This window comes from Garra rufa, chromosome 10, assembly GCF_049309525.1.
Source record: "Garra rufa chromosome 10, GarRuf1.0, whole genome shotgun sequence".
NCBI classification, from domain to species: Eukaryota; Metazoa; Chordata; class Actinopteri; order Cypriniformes; family Cyprinidae; genus Garra; species Garra rufa.
Window position 1 is genome coordinate 33155977 of NC_133370.1, and position 18609 is coordinate 33174585.

Below are 18609 nucleotides of genomic sequence, written 5' to 3' on the forward strand. Positions count from 1 at the left end.
TATCAACAGCCCAAAGAGTAATAAATCGGATTAACAACATAGACAGAAAAGAGCCTAACAAGGACTCTTAATGTGTAATACTGCCAGGAAGTGCTCTATGAAGCGATCCACCAATTAGCGAGCAGCATTCTGCCTGGGTGCCTTGGTGACAGCGAAAACTTAGTTTTTTGAATCCACCAATCACGGCTGGCGTTTCAGACATTTAAACTGGCGTCCGTCCGTTAACTATCTTTACCTACTCAGACGATAGTTGACTCTGCTTGTGGAAAGACGGAATATTCACGAAACTTGTGTGCAAAAAAAAAAGAGCGCTTAATTTTTGGTGACACTTTATTTGTGCTTCGAGGAACGAATTTGTTGGATTTGTGGTAAGTTTAAATATAAAATATGTTTAGTTTTTTCAAAATAGTTATAATCAGCTGCGGTAATGTTAATCTACGTTGTATTGGTTGCTGTTCACATATGTATTTATACTTTTCTATGTTTAAAGCTACTAGAAAGTATGCAGCATATGTTTATTAACTCATTGTTATATATTTTTAACGTCAGATAACACACTTCATCGTACTTCACGTGTTCTATGTCGCCATACTCTGCAACTTCGTTGTATTTGTCCATTTTCTTTTACAGAGTGATCGTATCTGCTGTAGTCATGTCCCATTTTGGGTTTGAGAATGACATCCATAACGTCCTTCGTCTGGACATGCCCATCACAAACGCCCCGATGGCGAGGTGGCAGAGGAAAGCCAGCACATCCAATTCCTCCAACACAAGTTCCCTCACACCGAACAAGAGTGTCAACAGATCAGTGAGCCTTTCCAAAACCCCCAGTAAAAACACCAGGTACGAGTCACATGGGACTCCAGCTCCTGCTCACTGTAGATTTGGAGTGTGTCTGTTACTGTTACATATACAATGTTTCCAAACAGGAAAGAATGGCAAGACCCAAAGCACCCCTCTAAGGCAGGAGGAGATCGATTCATACCTCAAAGGAATAGCAAACAGTTGGATGTAGCAAGTTTTCTTATTTCCAAAGAGAACGAGCCAGTAGAAGAAACCGCATCCTCTTCAGCAGTAAGTCTTTTTCTTTTATTTATTTTTTTTAAATAAAGTTTTGTTTTTTTTGTATATAATATCTAGTTGTATATTTAGTAACTTAATTGCAGTACGATTTTAGAATAATTGTTAAAATTTGAAATTTGTTGATCTCCATATCAATCCATGTCAGCTTCTAGATGTTTCTGACTTAATAATTAATGTCCTCAGAATCAGAAAGCTTGGTCTATGACACTAAATGGATATGACATCGAAGAAGCAAAGATCTTGCACTTAGGAGGAAAACCACTGAATGCCCCTGAAGGTATTTTTTTATTATTATTTTTAAGTTAATTTAAAAACTTGTTTTTGGCTTTTTGATAGCATGCATTTCATTTTGCCAGGTGGAGTCTTTTTGCAAAATGGGTCTATTGTTTTAACCAACACTATCTCTCACAGGTTATCAGAATAATTTAAAGGTTCTCTACAGCCAGGTGGCCACACCAGCCTCTATCAAGAAGAGCCGATACATTTCCTCAGTTCCAGAGCGGATTCTAGATGCCCCTGATATCAAAAATGACTTCTGTGAGTTCATTTTTCATGAAAACCACATTGTATGACGATTTATGTGACCCTGGACCACAAAACTAGTCATATATATATATATATATATATATATATATATATATATATATATATTTATTATTTTTTTTTTTTTTTTTTTGGAAACTGAGAATTATACATTCAAGCTTTCCAATATTTGGCTGAGATGACATTTGAAATTCTGAAATCTGAGGGTCCAAAAAAAAAAAAAGACAATCACCTTGAAAGTTGCCCAAATGAAGTTCTTGGCAATGCATATTACTAATCAAAAATTAAGTTTCGTTATTTATGGTAGGAAATTTCCAAAATATCTTCATGGAACATGATCTTTACTTCATGTACACATGAGGCTAACATGTAAATTTGTTCAGATCTGAACCTGATGGATTGGGGAAGGCAGAACATTTTGGCAGTTGGCCTTGCCAACCATGTGTATTTGTGGGATGCTGCTGCCGGAGGCATTGTTTTGTTGAAGAAAATGGAGGATGATAATGAGTACATCTGCTCAGTCTCTTGGAGCAAAGATGGCAATTTCTTGGCTGTTGGGACGAGTGATTGCAAAGTTGAGGTAATTGGTTACTTTTTCTCATACTGCGGTGTGGTATATTACTTGCTCTATGGTTTTCTCTCTTTGACAAAGACTTCCCATTTGTCCAAGACAATATTCAAAGCCTTTTATCGTCACCTGAAGTTGCATGACTTTGTAATTCATTGTCATTCTCTTGCAGTTATGGGATGTTCAGTACCAAAAGCGTCTCCGCAGCATGGATGGCCATTCGGCAAGGGTTGGTTGCTTGAGTTGGAATGATCACGTTTTGTCTAGGTAAGACCAGCACATCCTTGTACTCTGCAGACTTTTTTTTTTTTTTTTTAAATAGTGTTTAAAGGGTTAATTCTCCCCAAAGTGAAATTGCCATTACTCACCCTCATGCTGTTCCAAACCTGTAAGACCCATGTTTGTCTTTGGAACACATTTAGGGTGTGTTCACACTTGTCATGTTTGGTTTGATTAAAATGAACTGTGTGGTGTGACTGCTTTGTAAGTCTGGTTCATTTGAGTAAATGTGAACTCTGCCATCCAAACCCCGGCATGGACCAAGACTGCTAAAAGATGGGTATCTGTCTGCTTCCAAACAAACTCTGGTGTTAACAGTCATACCATTTTTATCAACGTCATTACTACATTTCTGTCCCTTGACTGTGGTAAGACCCTTGCTGTCTGCATGGTCAGAAAGCTCTCAGATTTTATCGAATCTCTTAATTTGTGTTCTGAAGATAAACTAAGAACCTAAGGGTTTGGAACAACATGAGGGTGAGTAATTACTCACAGAGCTTATTTTTGGTTGAACTAACTCTTTAACTCCCTTTGTTCTCCTTAGTGGATCCAGATCTGGTTTAATTCATCAGCATGATGTTCGGGTAGCAGACCACCACATTTTCACCTTTGGTGGACACACTCAGGAAGTCTGTGGCCTTACCTGGTCCCCAGATGGGAAATATTTAGCTAGTGGTGGTAATGACAACATGGTGTACATTTGGCCAATGACAAGTGGCTCGGAGAATCAAGCCATCCATGCACTAAGTGAACACCAGGGAGCGGTCAAGGTGATTTTTGAATTTATGAAGATGTCTTTATTCTACTGTTGGTCTTCCTCTTGAGGTTTAACTCCTTGTGCTTTTTCTTGCATGCTTAAGGCTTTGGCATGGTGCCCTTGGCAGCCTAGCATCCTTGCGTCGGGAGGGGGCACCAGTGACCGTCACATTCGCATCTGGAATGCCAACAACGGCTCTTGTGTCAGTGCCTTTGATACTTGTTCACAGGTAGGCTCACTCACTGTCTGCTTGCATGTTGTAGTACATGTAACGTCAGAGATTTGACGACCAAATTTGTTTCTTTTCAGGTGTCATCTCTTGTTTTTGCGCCAAATTACAAAGAGTTGGTGTCTGGTCACGGTTTTTCTCATGACAAGGTTGTCATCTGGAAATACCCATCGCTCACTAAAGTTGCAGAACTTGAAGGCAAGTTTCAGATTGTACCTCAAAGTAATTTATGTGATCACCCTTTCATAAATTTAAAGTAATTATTTTCCTAATCATCTGTCTCAGGACACGAAGACAGGGTCCTCAACTTGGCGATCAGTCCAGATGGTTCGACTGTTGCTTCCGTTGCTGCTGATGAAACTATTCGACTTTATAAGAGTTTTGAAAAGGATGCCGTCAAGAAGCCCAAGTCTACCAGCAGCATCATTCAACAACATATTCGATAATAATGAAATGGTCATTTTAATGCATCTGTCAAAAGTTGGAAGATTTGAGGAGCTAAAGCAGTTTCCTAAGAAACTCCCACTGGTTTTATTGTTTGGCTTTCAAAGGGCTGGGCAATTCCATTCACAGACAATGAGGGCTGCTACATGCTGTTAGTCAAGCTCTACACTAAGTTTTCTTAGGCACTCCCTTATTGTGTCTTCAGAGACACAATGGTTATTAAAAAAAGGAAGAATGAGCATGGCTGGTAAATGGGATTCCTAGAAGGCCACCTTCCCTGAAAGCTAAACCATTTAAGAACTTTTTTTTTTTTTTTCTCTTTTTTTTTTGCATATTTAACCTTAAAAGTGATCATTAAATTATGTACTGAAATGTAAATTTTCTAATAAAGTTTTGTAAGGAAGTATTTGCTTACCTTTTGACATGTTTCTTGTATTTGCTGTGTAGCTGCTTAAATGCTGTGTTCTAATGCCAAGTTTAATCTTATGTATGGTTTTAAAACTTTCAAGTCGACTTATATATTGCCATGTTGGCAGAATGGTTGAATAAAAACCGCTAAAACCCTCTAGGTGTCATTTTTGATAAACTTAAAATCATAGATAAAAGTGATTTTAATGTTGAGCGGTTCATGTATTGCCTGAAGATACACTTGAGATTTAAGTTTTTCTAAACTAACTCTTTATGAATCAGAAAGAGTGTTCTTGTGAGTACACTGATATGAGAACTAACAAGAAAAATGGCTAGGGATGAGTGTAGTATTAAAAAAAGAAACTATAGACATTTAAGAGTATGCAAAAAAAAAAAAACATTTAAACATTTGGGGCTGCTCATGTCTTAAAGGGGTGGTTCTCTCATAAATTACTCAACCTTATGTCGTTCCAAACTCAATATTTTTGTTTGTCTTCAGACAAATTAAGATATTTTTCATGAAATCCGAGAGCTTTCTGACCCTCCATAGACAACAAAGGTCCTATCATGTTCAAGGTCCAGAAAGGTACCAAGAGCATTGGCAAAATAGTCCATGTGACATCAGTGGCTCAACCGTAATTTTATGAAGCTGTAAGACTACTTTGTCTTCTGAAGACTAACTAAGGTCTTACGGGTTTGGAACGACATGAGGTTGAGTAATAAATGACAGAATTTTCATTTTTGCGGCAACTAACCCCAAGTCTAAATGCTGTAAATTCTGGATGAAGAAGAAGGAAGTAAGCAAGCTGAAGCTCTTTCAAGACATACTGGACATTAGCATGTTTGAAAGTGTACTGAGAAGTGCAGATAATGTAAACAATGTTTAGTTTAATTTTTGAAAAAAATCGACTTTACAAAAGAGTATAAAGCCAAAAATACAATTTATTATAAAAAAAAAGCATTTATTAACTTGATAAATTACGAACACTCTAAAAAAAAAAATGGACAACTCATACATTTCCAATATACTGTGAGAAAATATTTATTTACAGTCAAGTGTGAGTTAGGTCTGTGAAAACTGTACAGTGTGCAAACAACTGGGAGACTCATATGCCAGGAAAAAAAGCCTAGTTCAAGCGGATTGAACCACAGACATTCTGTCAGGTTTCAGAGCGACGTCAATGAAGCCGACTTCAGTGGACGAATTCTCTTCATGCATAGTGCTCCCCAGCCTCCAACATCCATAAATACAAAGATAGGGAGACCCACCGCCAGATCCAATGTGCCGTTTCATCTCCCATGGAATCATAAAAAAACCTAATTTGACCAAAAAAAATCTAACGATGTCTTTTGATTGGCCCATTTAGACCTCCTTCACTTTCCCATTTTGAGCAAATCCATTAGTGTAGTGCACAGTGCCATTTTCCAAGTGTTTGCCATTGGCCACTACTACTGGCTCAATCACAGTGGTAATGCCATTCTGTTTGGGTTTGTCCTCAGTGGACACAGGTAGTCGCTTTCCCTTTATGTAGGCCTGGATCCAGAAGTTGGAGAAGAGGATGAAGAAAAAGGTGCCGTAGATCAAGATGAGATGAATGAAGATGGGAACTTGGTATTCACACTTTTCCATGAAGTAATACTGAGAGATGTGGACAGTCACCAGCACAAACTGAATCTGTGGAAAATATACAACAGAAAAGAAGTTTTAGAGAGAAACAAAAAAAAATAACTTTGAAGTATTAATTATAATTGCACTTGATTGTACAGTTGATGTCAAAAGTTTACATACACCTTGCAGAATCTGCAAAATGTTAATTATTTTACCAAACTAAGAGGGATCACACAAAAATGTACACATCTTCATTCTGTTCAAAATTTTACACCCCTGGCTCTTAATGCATTATTTTTTCTTCTGGAGCATCAGTGAGCATTTGAACCTTCTGTAATAGTTGCATGAGTCCCTCAGTTGTCCTCAGAGTGAAAAGATGAACCTCAAAATCATACAGTCATTTATGGAAAAGGTTCAAATACACAAAAACGCTGAAAAACCAAAGAATTTGTGGGACCTGAAGGATTTTTTTGAAGAACAGCAGCCAGTTTAACTGTTCAGGACAAACAAGGAACTCATAAACAACTATCACTAAACAAACAAACAAAAAAAAACAGCTGTGGATTATTCTGTTAACAACATAAGTGTATGTAAACTTTTCAACAGGGTCATTTTTATAAATTCAACCATTATTTTCTCTTGTAGACTGTATGTAAATGTCTTTTATGTGAAATATCTTATTCAGGTCAGTACTAAATAAAAAATAACATGCATTTTATATGATCCCTCTTATTTTAGCAAAATAATACACATTTCGTGGATTCTGCAAGGTGTATGTAAACTTTTGACCTCAACTGTAGATGAGTTTGTTTCTTCTTCAGAACAGATTTGGAGAAATTTAGCATTATATTACTTGCTCACCAATGGTTTCTCTTAGAGTGCTGTCAGAGTAAGACTTGATAACAGCTGATAAAAATATCACAATAATTCACAAATAATCCAAATGACCCCAGTTAGTGAATAAGTGTTTTGTGAAGCAATAAGCTACTTGTTTGTAATAAACAAATCCATCAATAAAACCTTCCAAACTTAAACTAGTTAATCCATAATCACGCATTCTCCACCATTTTATACTCTCACATCGAAATCCACCACCACATTTGTTTAGAAATGTCTTTAAATGATGCTTGATATGTGCATATTTCTCGCCTTATTCAGACAAGATGACATTTTCATTGAAGAAAGGCAATATTATGGAGAAGAGGAGTCATAATTAAGGCAAAAGCAATAGTTTGATGTTAATGATAGATTTGATGGTTTTATCAGCTGTTTAAACTCTCAGTCTGACGACACCAAATCAAAGGGATAGCTAGTTCACCCAAAAATGAAAATTGTCATTAATTACCCTCATTTTGTTCCAAAGCCGTAAGACCTTTGTTCGCCTTTGAAGTAGAAATTAAATATTTTTGATGAAATCAGAGAGCTCTCCTTCATAAAATTACAGTTAAACCACTGATGTCACATGGACTATTTTGTCGATGTTCTTAATACTCTTCTGGACCTTGAATGTGGTAGCACCCTTGCTGTCTACGCAGGGACAGAGAGCTCTCGGATTTCATCAAAAATATCTTAATTTGTGTTCCAAAGATGAACAGAGGCCTTACAGCTTTGGATCAACATGAAGGTGAGTAATTGATAACAGAATTGACTTTTTTGGGTGAACTATCCCTTTAACCGCAAGGAATACATTGGCGAGCAAGTGATGTATTGCTGAATTTGAAGAAAAAAACGATGAAGAAACAAACTCATCTACATTTGAATGGCCTTAGAGTCAGTTTTTAGCTAATTTACATTTTTGGGTAAAGTATTTGTTTAATCACACATGCTTTAGTATTGAAATGAGATAATAAACACTAACCAGCTGGATAGCAGTCATGTACTTTTTCCACCACAGATATTTCTGGAAGCGTGGCCCCGCAGCAGCCAGGCCGTAGTAGGTGTACATGATGACATGGACACACGCGTTCACCATAGCATGAAAAGAACCCATGCCACCCGCTGTCAATTTGAACATGAGAATAAATTAAGTGAGCAAATGAAACTGGACATTGTTACACTAGTAAACACATTAACCTTATTTATTAACCTAAAAATCCTTTATAAGAACAAATACATTTCACAAGCTTTGGGTCACCACTTCAAGGCTAATGTACAATCTGGGTCTTGAAGTAAAACCAGTTACTACTGAAACCAGTGGCTTCAGCATTGACAGACTCACCAGGAGTAAGAGTGATGCCCCACCACCAGGTCCAGGGCAAGACAGAATGATGAAAGATGTGCAGGAATGTCACTTGACTGTGCTTCTTTCTCAACACAAAAAACATCTGGATCACAGACACAGTTCTTGTTAATGCAGGTAATAAACCATCATGTAGTTAATAAGGAAGCCTATGATATCTATGCACTTTCAAAATGCACATTATTGTTTTCCTATCACCAGACTAAGAACAAATTAGTCTTACCGTATCTAGAAGTTCAATATATTTGGAAAAATAGAACATCCACGCTGCCCGAACCATCTTAGGATACAAAGAGAAACACAATCACAATATAAACTATTGTTCAAACGTTTAGGGTCAGTAACATTTTTAAATGTTTTAGAAATATGTCTAATATGCAGGGTTGCCATGTTTTCACAACAAAACCCAGCCAATTCACTGCTTTTCTTAATTAGATTTTTTTTGTCTTGCTTCCAGCCAAAATATCCAAAAATTCTTTAATCACGAAGGATTTTCTAAGTAAAAATTATTTTCTTGTTTTCAGAAAAAACAAGTCAAAATTAAGTGAGTTTTTGCTTAGAACAGAAACCAAGATTTCAAACAGAAAACAAGATTACTTATCTTACCCTGTTGGCAGATTATTTTGCTTGTTTTGAGCAAAAATACACTTAATTTTGACTAGTTTTTTTCTGAAAACAAAGCAATAATTTTTACCTGTCTAGAAAATCCTTCTTGATTTAAGAATGCTTAGATATTTTGGCTGGAAAGTAAGAAAAGCAATTTTGCATCGTTGCTACTCAAAACTAGCCTAAAACTAGTACAATCGCATTTTGGGGGGTAAAATACATTTTGGTGGCAACAGTTTTTTGGTGGGTTCCCCTGGTACATATTGCATTTCATGGGACATTACTAGGGTCGCTTCAACCCGCAGACATGAAAAACAACCCGCAGCAACAGTGTTAAAGTATCTCAATTCCGTGGGAAAACCATGGACCTGGCAACACTGCTCTTATGCTCACTAAAACGGCATTTACCAGTCATACTGTGAAATATTCTTACCATCTAAAATATCCGTTTTCTATTTTAATGTATTTTAAAACATTATTTATTTCTGTGATTGCAAAGCTCAATTTTCAGCAGCCATTACTCCAGTCCTCAGTGTCACATGATCACATGAGGTCCACAGAAGAACATGAAATAAACTTACTCTGAGAGCTTCAGGACTACTGGAGGGGTCACAGAGGTCACATCTCCAAGAGTACGTTGTTCCCCAGCCAGACATCAGGAACTGCATCAGGCAGATCAAAAATGACACATTAGTACAACAATACGGCAACATGGTTTTTTGAAAGTACCATAATTTACTCACCCTAATGTCATTTTAAACCTCTGACTGACTTACTTCTGTAAAATACAAAAGATGTTTATCAGAATATTCACACTGATCATCTTCATATAATAAAAGTACAGTAAATGGTGACCATAAGCTGCCAAACTTCAAAAATGACAAAACCCACCATAAAGTATTGTCACCATTCACTTTCATTATATGGAAGAGAGCAATGTGAAGATTCTGCTAAACATCTGCTTCTGTGATCTACAGAAGAATTGCTATTATAGGGGTCTGTAATGAATGAGGGTGAATAAATAAATTTTTTTCAGTGAACTGTTATCTTTAATCCTTTAGTGGTTCTCCCTACTTACAGTTGAAGTCAAAAGTTTACATACACCTTGCAGAATCGGCAAAATGTTAAGTATTTTACCAAAGTAAGAGGGATCATACAAAATGCATGCTATTTCTTTATTTAGTACTGACTTGAATATAATGTCGCATAAAAGACGTTTCCATATAGTCCACAAGAGAAAATAATAGTTGAATTGATAAAAAAGTCCCCGTTCAAAAGTTTACATGCACTTGATTCTTAATACTGTGATGTTACATCAATGATCCACAGCTGTTTTTTTAGTGATAGTTGTTCATGAGTCCCTTTTGTCCCCTTTTGTCCTGAACAGTTAAACGGCACACTGTTTTTTTGTTTTTTTTTTCAGAAAAAATCCTTCAGGTACCACAAATTCTAGGGCTTTTCAGCATTTTTGTGTATTCGAACCCTTTCCAATAATGACTATAATTTTGAAATCCATCTTTTCACACTGAGGGACTCATATGCAACTATTACAGAAGGTTCAAACACTCACTGATGCTTCAGAAGGAAAAACATAAATGCATTAAGAGCAAGGGTTGTAAACTTTTGAACAGAATGAAGATGTGTGCATTTTTTCTTATTTTGGCTAAATGTAATTTAATACAATATATATTTTTTCATTTAGTACTGCCCTTCAGAAACTACAGAAGATACTTATATGTTTCCCAGAGGACAAAATATGTTAAATTTACCCTGAGAAAAAAGTTTTCAGCCCCCAGCTCTTAATGCACTGTGTTTCCTTCTGGAGCATCAGTGAGCATTTGATCCTTCTGTAATAGGAGTCCCTCAGTTGTCCTCAGTGTGAAAAGATGGATCTTATAATCACACAGTCATTGTTGAAAAGGGTTCAAATACACAAACATGCTGAAAAACAACTGAATTTGTGGGACTTGATAGACTTTTCTGAAGAACAGTGGGCAGTTTAACTGTTCAGGACAAACAAGGGACTCATCAATAACTATCACTAAACATTTTTATATAATTCAGCTATTATTTTCTCTTGTGGACTATATGTAAATATATTTTATGTGAAATATCTTATTCAGGGCAGTACTAAATAAAAAATAACATGCATTTTGTAAGATCCCTCTTATCTCAGTAAAATAATTAACATTTTGCAGATTCTGCAAGGTGTACTTACACTTCTGACTTCAACTGTACATCAGTTCTTGTAAAGTTATAAGGTGCACTACCTTAAATTACTCTCCCAAACACACATTTAAATAAATGAAAGAGCATCCTACCTCATAAACAATGTAGGCGTTGAAGGCCACCATTGAGAAATTATAGACAATCATAGCTGTGTTGAGGCGGAAAGGTTTCCGATTGGCCATGAATCGTGGTCCCACATATAAAACGCAGACCACGTAACCCACCAAGATGACCGTCATAAGAATAGGACCCTGCATCAGTGGATAATCCCGTACTCTGGCATCTGTGCAAATTACACAGCAACACATTAGCCACATCAAACAAGCCTGTATTATATCCTCCTACAGTACATTTTTCATTACCAGTGACAAAACCGTATTCTGTATACACCAAATGAAAGAAGTTACAATAAATCTTAAAGCTTTAATATTTGTATGTGCACAACACATTAAACACCAGTAATATTAATGGATTTTGTTCATCTAAAAAAAGCATGATGCAATAAACTCTTACCAATTCTTTTCAAAAGGTAGTCGTAGAACGTCCAGATGTTTGAAAGCACCTCTTGAAACATCTTGTCTTTATTTCTTCAGACAACCAATAAACTGGAGGACATAAATAAATGTGTTAGAAGAAGATGAGCAGACTATAACAATCCAGCTAGTAAAGGCTGGACAGGCGTTATCAAAGAAAGAAGAGTCAGAGTCAACAATGACAGCCCAGCAAAAGCAAACAGGAAGCAGCTGGCCGAGTGAACCTGAGTGGTACATGATGTTACCAAAGCTGAACTATTGCTATTACACTCTCAGAAAAAAGTACAAAAGCTGTCACTTGGGTGGTACCCATTAGAGTGGTAAAAAAAAAAAGTACAAAATTCTATCTTTCGAAAGGATACTGGTCCAGTGACAGTTTTTGTATCACTTTTTTTGGAGTGTGGTTAGCACATGATGGTTTGTTATTCACAAATCCTAACCTAAATATTGATAGAGATGTATAAGAGAGAATGGTCCTATAACTAGTAACCATTTTGCCTTCATTAGCTCATTTTTAATGGCTACACAAGTATTTAATACAAGTATTTAATAGTAAGCGCTTGTGCAAAACTATATGATACAGGACACTGCTGGATTTCAGAAACAGTTGCTCATTAGCAGACCATTCATCACCACCTACACTACAAAAATAAAGAGGGTTTTCACAGCAACGCTCATTTTGGGTTCCCCAAAGAACTTCTCAGTAATCAGTTCTTAAAATAGCCATTTTTTTCTGAAGGTGAAGAACATTTTATACATCTAAAAACCCTTTTTTCTTTAATAAAGGAACATTTTGCAGTGGAAAGTTTTAAGGCTTGTCATGGAACCATAGATGCCAGTAAAGAACCTTTATTTTTAAGAGTGTGTACTGCTCAAAACACTCATTGGATCCGACTGGGCAAACAGAACTGGACTATAAAGGCTTAATGTCATTCTATACAGCTGTATGTATGTGGGTTGATGTTCGGCAGGAAAACAATGGACTATAATGACCAAGCACACTAAACAGACCCTTCACTGCATATCTGCCTACACATCTAATGCATCACCACCTGTTTTATCAGAATCACCAAGGCACAAAAAGAGACACACAATTGTTGTGAAAACATATGAGACAACTCTTACTGTTCTCAGAAAGTCAGGCTCACAGAAGTGTTTTTGAAACTCTTCAACATGGTGTGAGCTCTGATGTCTAAAAACTCTAAAAGACAATCGAACAAGACACGTTAAACTCATTCACGTGGTAATAATGAAGCTTGATGTCATTTGTACTACCTGGTCTCCAATGAATGACTAATAGTGCAGAGCCAGTCAAACTGGTGCGGTGGAGAAACGTAGATATTTATCCTGTCATAGAATCAGATTAACTCACTAGGCAGGAACTGCTAATGCCAATATAAAAATAAATCACAGTCAATCCACAAAGAAATAAAGAATCATAAACAGAAGGGACACAAAAAAACTAAATCCTGACAGATTTGGCCTAAGCTGAACTGATCTAGTGCCTCATCACATTTCCAGTCAGTCATCAGTTATCAGACAAACTAGTCCAACAAATGGTTTGTGAGGAAACAGATAGGGATTCCCATTCATAACACAGCTTATTAAAAATATTCTAAAATAATATGTTTTGAGCTTACCTGTTGTCTTTCTGTTGATACAGTCAGTCAGTTCAGCCAAAAATAAATAAATAAATATACAAAAAAATATCTAAAATAACACTGCCCCACAGGGGCAAATAAATAAATGGGAGACACAGGGAAGCAGTGGAAACAGTCTCTGAACTTTGGTTCTTCCCAGTGTCCTTATCCTTCCTTTCAGTGGCCCTCAACCACAGCAGTTTTCACCAGTGAACTGAGTGATAGAATAAGGAGGTATGTATTCCAGTGGGAGTTTTGCCAAGGCAGTGACAGGCCGCGCTCCCTGCCCAATATAAACCTGAGCAGCAGCTCATTCTAAAGAGACAACACCCTCCTGGTTTCGGGATTGCAACCTGCATTCATCGGACAGGAACCGCCCTCTGAACTCAATCACTGGCTCTTGAGAGTGAGGCTGCTTGGTGATTGGCTCTGATACTGGTTCGGTTTTTATTATGCATTGGAAGTAGGCGAGAATGGAGCAGTGACTGTTCAACAATGAAAAGTCTTTTGTTTCCCTTGGGTTACGAATATGGGCCTATCTAGTGAGACTTACGCCAATACGCAAAGACTGGAAATAATGGAAAAATAGGAGAAAACATTAATGATGCTGATACAAGATAATATAATATATACAATTAACAATAAAAAGAAAAAAATGTCATTTGTCATGTTTTTGTAATTTGCATTAGTTTTATTTTACTGTTTAGCTTCATTTTTTTATTTTAGTCATTTTAGTACTTCAACTGAAACCTAATTCCTAAGTCAAATATTACATTTTTAAATCAAGGTTTTCATTTCATTTCAATTCAGCTTTTAATTTCTAATAATGACAAAACAATTGATTTTTTTTCTCATTTTAATTAACAATAACAACACTAAAAAAGTTTTTTTTACCACACATTATATGTGACAAATTTACATTGTAGTCACTCTTTTCTAAGAAAAAGATTTCTAGTATATATTAAATAAATTGTTTAACTTTCATCTGTCAAGTATAATGCTTAAGCCTATGTTTCAACTTTTAGATCACAATTAAATGCACTTTAAACCATAACAGGACAAGGACTGACATATCACACGTCTATAAGTGTAAATTAGTAAGCCCTCCGACTCTGAGACACCATGTGGCACTTGTTCTACACAAGGACACTACCAGTCAGTTTCACTGGATTCCCGTAGCACTGGTCTGACCCGTTCCTCAGACGTTGAGGACAGGGTGTGGGATCCGTCAAACTGACGCACTCTTGTAGCAGTCCGGGAGGAGGTGAAGAATGACAAAAATCCTGACATGAGTGGGGAGTCTCTGTGCTCAAGCCATTTTCTCACAAAAAGCAGTTTGATAACTGACACGCGGAGTGCCGTGACACCACCCACTAAAATTTAATCAATCACATTTCACGTCTACATTCATATTCATACCTGGGTAGACTAAAATACCCTGTTCTACAGCAAAAGTCCTCTATGGGTTAACAGGTAATTTCCAATATGACAAATAACCAACAAGTCCTGATATGGTTATGATAAGTTTTGTGAACTTCCTGTGATTGGGGACAGACACTGAACATTTTCAGATCAAGAGATGAGAAAAGACAGTAGAGATAAAGATCCATTTACATACCTTCACATCTCTCTGGGCATGTAAAGAGACCTTTCCTGAACTTTGTACACCCTTTTATATCAAAGTAAACAATAATTAAAAATAATAACAATAATTATAATAATATATACTTAGTTTGAACAGGATACAAGTATATATATATATATATATATATATATATATATATATATATTTATTTTTATTAGTCATAGCAATCATGTGCATGTCTAAAGGATACTGAGGTACTGAGGTACAATAAGCTAGTTTTACCAATAATAATAAAACAAATAGAGTATCATCAATCGGCCATATTGGTGGCACTGAGCATAAACAATGCCACTGAAGCGAACAAAACTCAGATATTTTGCTGATTATCGCTGCTGAAAATGGTCAATTACTGTCATGTTTTGGCCTGTACTAATGGGTCGGACCGGGAAAAGCATTTGGAGTACTATAGACTGTCAAAGGTTATAACAAATCAAGGAAAAAGTGCAATAGGCATTTGTGGTTGGTCAAACTGAACCAGGATTTCCAGGGCAAGAATCTTGACAACATTCGTGTTTCTTCTTATTTCCGGTCAGGTAGGTGAAATATTAGGCTAATATCTTAATTAATACTGCTTGTATGTCTTTTTTTACCATCTATTACCTTTAGTTTGTCAAAACAGTGCACCTTTTTTTGTTTACCAAGTCATTCTTCTTTATGATTTAGCAGCTTCCACGTGGTTTTTCTGTGGTTTAGACAACTTAAATTAGCAGAACAACGTATTCAGTAGTACATTAATCGTACAATCCAATCCAATATGGCCGCCCATCAGGGTAACTGACCAAATCGTGACGTAAGAGCAAACCCTCTATAGAGTTTAGTTACATCACAACCATGAACATGATTTGCTACATGCTAGTCAGCTGCAGGTGGTACCGGGGGAGGGACTTTGAGAATTTAATTAAAGAAAAATTAATGAATGAATGAACGAATGAATGAATTAATCAGTAAATCATTAATACTTTCATGAATATTGTTACAGTCTTTAAATTTTAAACATAAATTTCTTCTAAAAGTGAAATTTGTCACTTTTTTATGAACAGGATAAGCTATTAGCTTTGAGGCTAATAGACATAAAGCCACAAACTGCAACTTTGATTTCATTGGGTCTTTAAAATAGACAAGGAAAGGAAGAGTGGAAGATGGGCAGAGTTTTGAGTTGAAGGCATTAGCTATCAAAAAATTGTGAACTACTATTACAATTTGCAATAACCTTCTACTTTAACATATTTTAAAAATGTAATAGTCCTGTGATGGCAATCCTGAATTTTCAGCAGCCATTACTCCAGTCTTCAATATGATTGCTGCGTAAGAAACCTTCAGAATAAATTTTTCAGGTATTCTGAAGAACAGCATACATTTGAAATAGAAACCTTTTCTAACAAAATGAATGTGTTTACTGTCACTTTTGATCAATTTAATGCATCCTTGCTGAATAAAAGTATTAGCTGATTAAAAAATCTTAATGAACAGTAGTGTTTTTCTTCTGAGAGTTCATAAAACGCTTATAAAAGCTGCATATGTGTACAGTATTCTGAAGAATCCTTAAGTTATAGGCCTGTCCAGGTGTGATTTTTTTGTAATTTTTATTAGTCACGCTCCCTCGTGTTACATTCCTTACTGTTATCATCACTCTATTCTTTACAGAACACCGCACACCTGAGGATCATATGTAAACCTTTCTTTTACTGCACTTCAACCCAACACCTGACTGACCGAGATGAACGTGACTATGACGTTTTGCTATTATCTGCTGACCTTCATTACCTTTCTCATCCTTTTCCTTCAATTCCCAGTTCTATTTATGTTTTTAAGACCAGAATCACAGCAGTTATGGTTATATCTTTAACTCTTAGGTGTCACTAAATGTTTAGATAATTATCTAGTAGATGTATCGATAAATCATTAATACTCTATACATACTCAAAATAGGTCATTTTTTAGACTGTTAGCCAATCATGTTTTAGAAGAACAGTCCTATCAACACAACTAAACCAACTATTTGAAAAGACATCAACACAGCAATTAATGTTTTTTTTTTTTAAGTTGTAGGTCAAACTGAACAGCTAGAGACCTGCGAGAGTATTAGAGCAAAATTAGTCATACGTGACTCAATTTAAAGCATCAGCTGTCTCTCATTTCTCTCATTACTCTACTGAATAAACCTTTGCTTCTCGTTTCTGCCCTTGTGACTGAAAACTGGATTAATGTAATTTCGAATTTTGCTCAAATGGACGCATTTTTGGGACTTAGACTGATGACTAGACCTGAATGGATGCTATCCATAACTGCTATGAATTGCTGGTGAGACTTTCAAAAATAGAAGGGTGCTGATCTGCTGAGGGTCTACATTCATATGCTAATACAGACACATCAGCGGATTCTAAAAAGAAATGATGCTGGATCAGGCAAACAAACAATAAAAGACGAAGAAAAGTCTGTTGAATGAGAGGGAATACCCACTATCAAAACTTTTTTTTTTTGATTGGTGGTTTTAGGTTGTTGGTGGTTAACTAGGACATTTTAGTATTCTCTTCTATTAAATACTTTTAGAATTTTTTAATTGTTATTTTTTTTTATTATTGTGTGTGCATATCTGACATAAATGTCTAAAAAACAAAAAATACAGTAAATACAATAATATTTTGAATTATAATAAATTGCAGTAATATTTTAGAATGTTGAATTATTACAATTTTAAACGACTGTTTCCTATTTAAATACATTTTAAAATGTAATTTAATCCTATGACGGCAAACCTGAATTTTCAACAGCCATTCTTACATGATCCTCCCAGAGACCATTCTAACATAATAAATAATACATAATAAATTACTGTTGTCTTAAGAACCCTCATGCAATTCACAAATTCTACTGCACAGCCTCAATTTTGAAACACTTTTTCTAAAATCTTTTAACATCTTGTATCAGTATATCAGTTTTTGACACTTGTTGGTTAAAAATGACACAACACAGATTGTAGTGCCAGCATTTATCAATGAAAGCACAACCAAAATATAAAAACATCACCAATAGTGTTTTCACGACGTGTCGTCAGTCGGTCATATAAATAAACAATGCCAATAAACCGAACAAAACTCACATATTTTGCTGATTATTGCTGCTTAAAATGATCAATTATTGTCATGTTTTGGCCTGTACTTAACCGGGAAAAATAATTGGAGTACTATAGACTGCCAAAGTTTATAACCAATCAAGGAGAAGAATGCAAAAGGAGTTTGTGGTTGGCCAAACTGAACCAGGATTTCCAGAGCAAGAATCTTGACAACATTTGTGTTTGTTCTTATCGTTTCCGGTCAGGTAGGTGAAATATTAGGCTAGTATCTTAATTAATACTGCTCCTAGGTATCTTTACCACCTATTAACTTTAGTTTGTCAAAATATTGCGCCCTTTTCTGCATACTAAGTCCTTCTCTATATGATTTAGCAACTTCCACACATTTTTTCCATTTCCGTGCAGTCCATGCTATTGTTTACATCTGAGTATCGCCAGTATGGCCATGCATCCGGGTGACTGGCCAAGTTGTGACGTAAGTGCAAACCCTCTATTGAAACTTCAGTAATACAACACCATGAATGAATAATGAACGACTGTCTGACGACTACAACCTTAGAAAGCCACACATCTCGAGCCACACCTAACTCATTTATGCAACGTCATACTGCAGGTCCAAAAGCGATTACGTCACCTACTCCATCACGGATGCTATTTAGGGCGGATGGCACACGATTAGGACACAGGGAATGCCTTCTTCTCAGAACAACTTATAAAAAATGTA

General features: G+C 36.1%; 2 protein-coding genes across 2 annotated transcripts; one reads left to right on the plus strand and one right to left on the minus strand.

Annotated features, from left to right (window-relative positions):
* Positions 1-244: 244 nt before the first annotated feature.
* Positions 245-4243, plus strand: cdc20 (cell division cycle 20 homolog). Its single transcript, XM_073849741.1, has 11 exons — positions 245-368; positions 631-843; positions 930-1074; positions 1267-1360; positions 1495-1620; positions 2010-2206; positions 2367-2461; positions 3018-3243; positions 3334-3459; positions 3540-3657; positions 3745-4243. The coding sequence occupies exons 2-11, from the start codon at positions 653-655 to the stop codon at positions 3903-3905; spliced, it is 1479 nt and encodes a 492-aa protein (XP_073705842.1). The 5' UTR covers positions 245-368; positions 631-652; the 3' UTR covers positions 3906-4243.
* A 936-nt stretch (positions 4244-5179) lies between these two features.
* On the minus strand, positions 5180-13419 carry elovl1a (ELOVL fatty acid elongase 1a). The gene is made up of 8 exons (XM_073848822.1): positions 13168-13419; positions 11508-11599; positions 11087-11277; positions 9347-9427; positions 8383-8439; positions 8139-8244; positions 7779-7918; positions 5180-5986 (listed from the first exon to the last, which is right to left on the minus strand). Exons 2-8 carry the CDS (start codon positions 11566-11568, stop codon positions 5675-5677), a joined length of 948 nt encoding a protein of 315 aa, XP_073704923.1. The 5' UTR covers positions 11569-11599; positions 13168-13419; the 3' UTR covers positions 5180-5674.
* Between the last annotated feature and the right edge of the window lie 5190 nt (positions 13420-18609).

What these genes read in the sequence shown, in the direction of transcription:
- cdc20 (XM_073849741.1), top strand. Translation starts at nt 653, where the DNA reads ATGTCCCATTTTGGGTTTGAGAATGACATCCATAACGTCCTTCGTCTG. An exon ending in ACCCCCAGTAAAAACACCAG is followed by an intron (nt 844 to 929) that starts GTACGAGTCACA and finishes GTTTCCAAACAG; the next exon opens with GAAAGAATGGCAAGACCCAA. An exon ending in TAAAGTTGCAGAACTTGAAG is followed by an intron (nt 3,658 to 3,744) that starts GCAAGTTTCAGA and finishes CATCTGTCTCAG; the next exon opens with GACACGAAGACAGGGTCCTC.
- elovl1a (XM_073848822.1), bottom strand. Translation starts at nt 11,568, where the DNA reads ATGTTTCAAGAGGTGCTTTCAAACATCTGGACGTTCTACGACTACCTT. An exon ending in ACGCCTACATTGTTTATGAG is followed by an intron (nt 9,428 to 11,086) that starts GTAGGATGCTCT and finishes TGCCTGATGCAG; the next exon opens with TTCCTGATGTCTGGCTGGGG. An exon ending in ATATTGAACTTCTAGATACG is followed by an intron (nt 8,245 to 8,382) that starts GTAAGACTAATT and finishes TCTGTGATCCAG; the next exon opens with ATGTTTTTTGTGTTGAGAAA.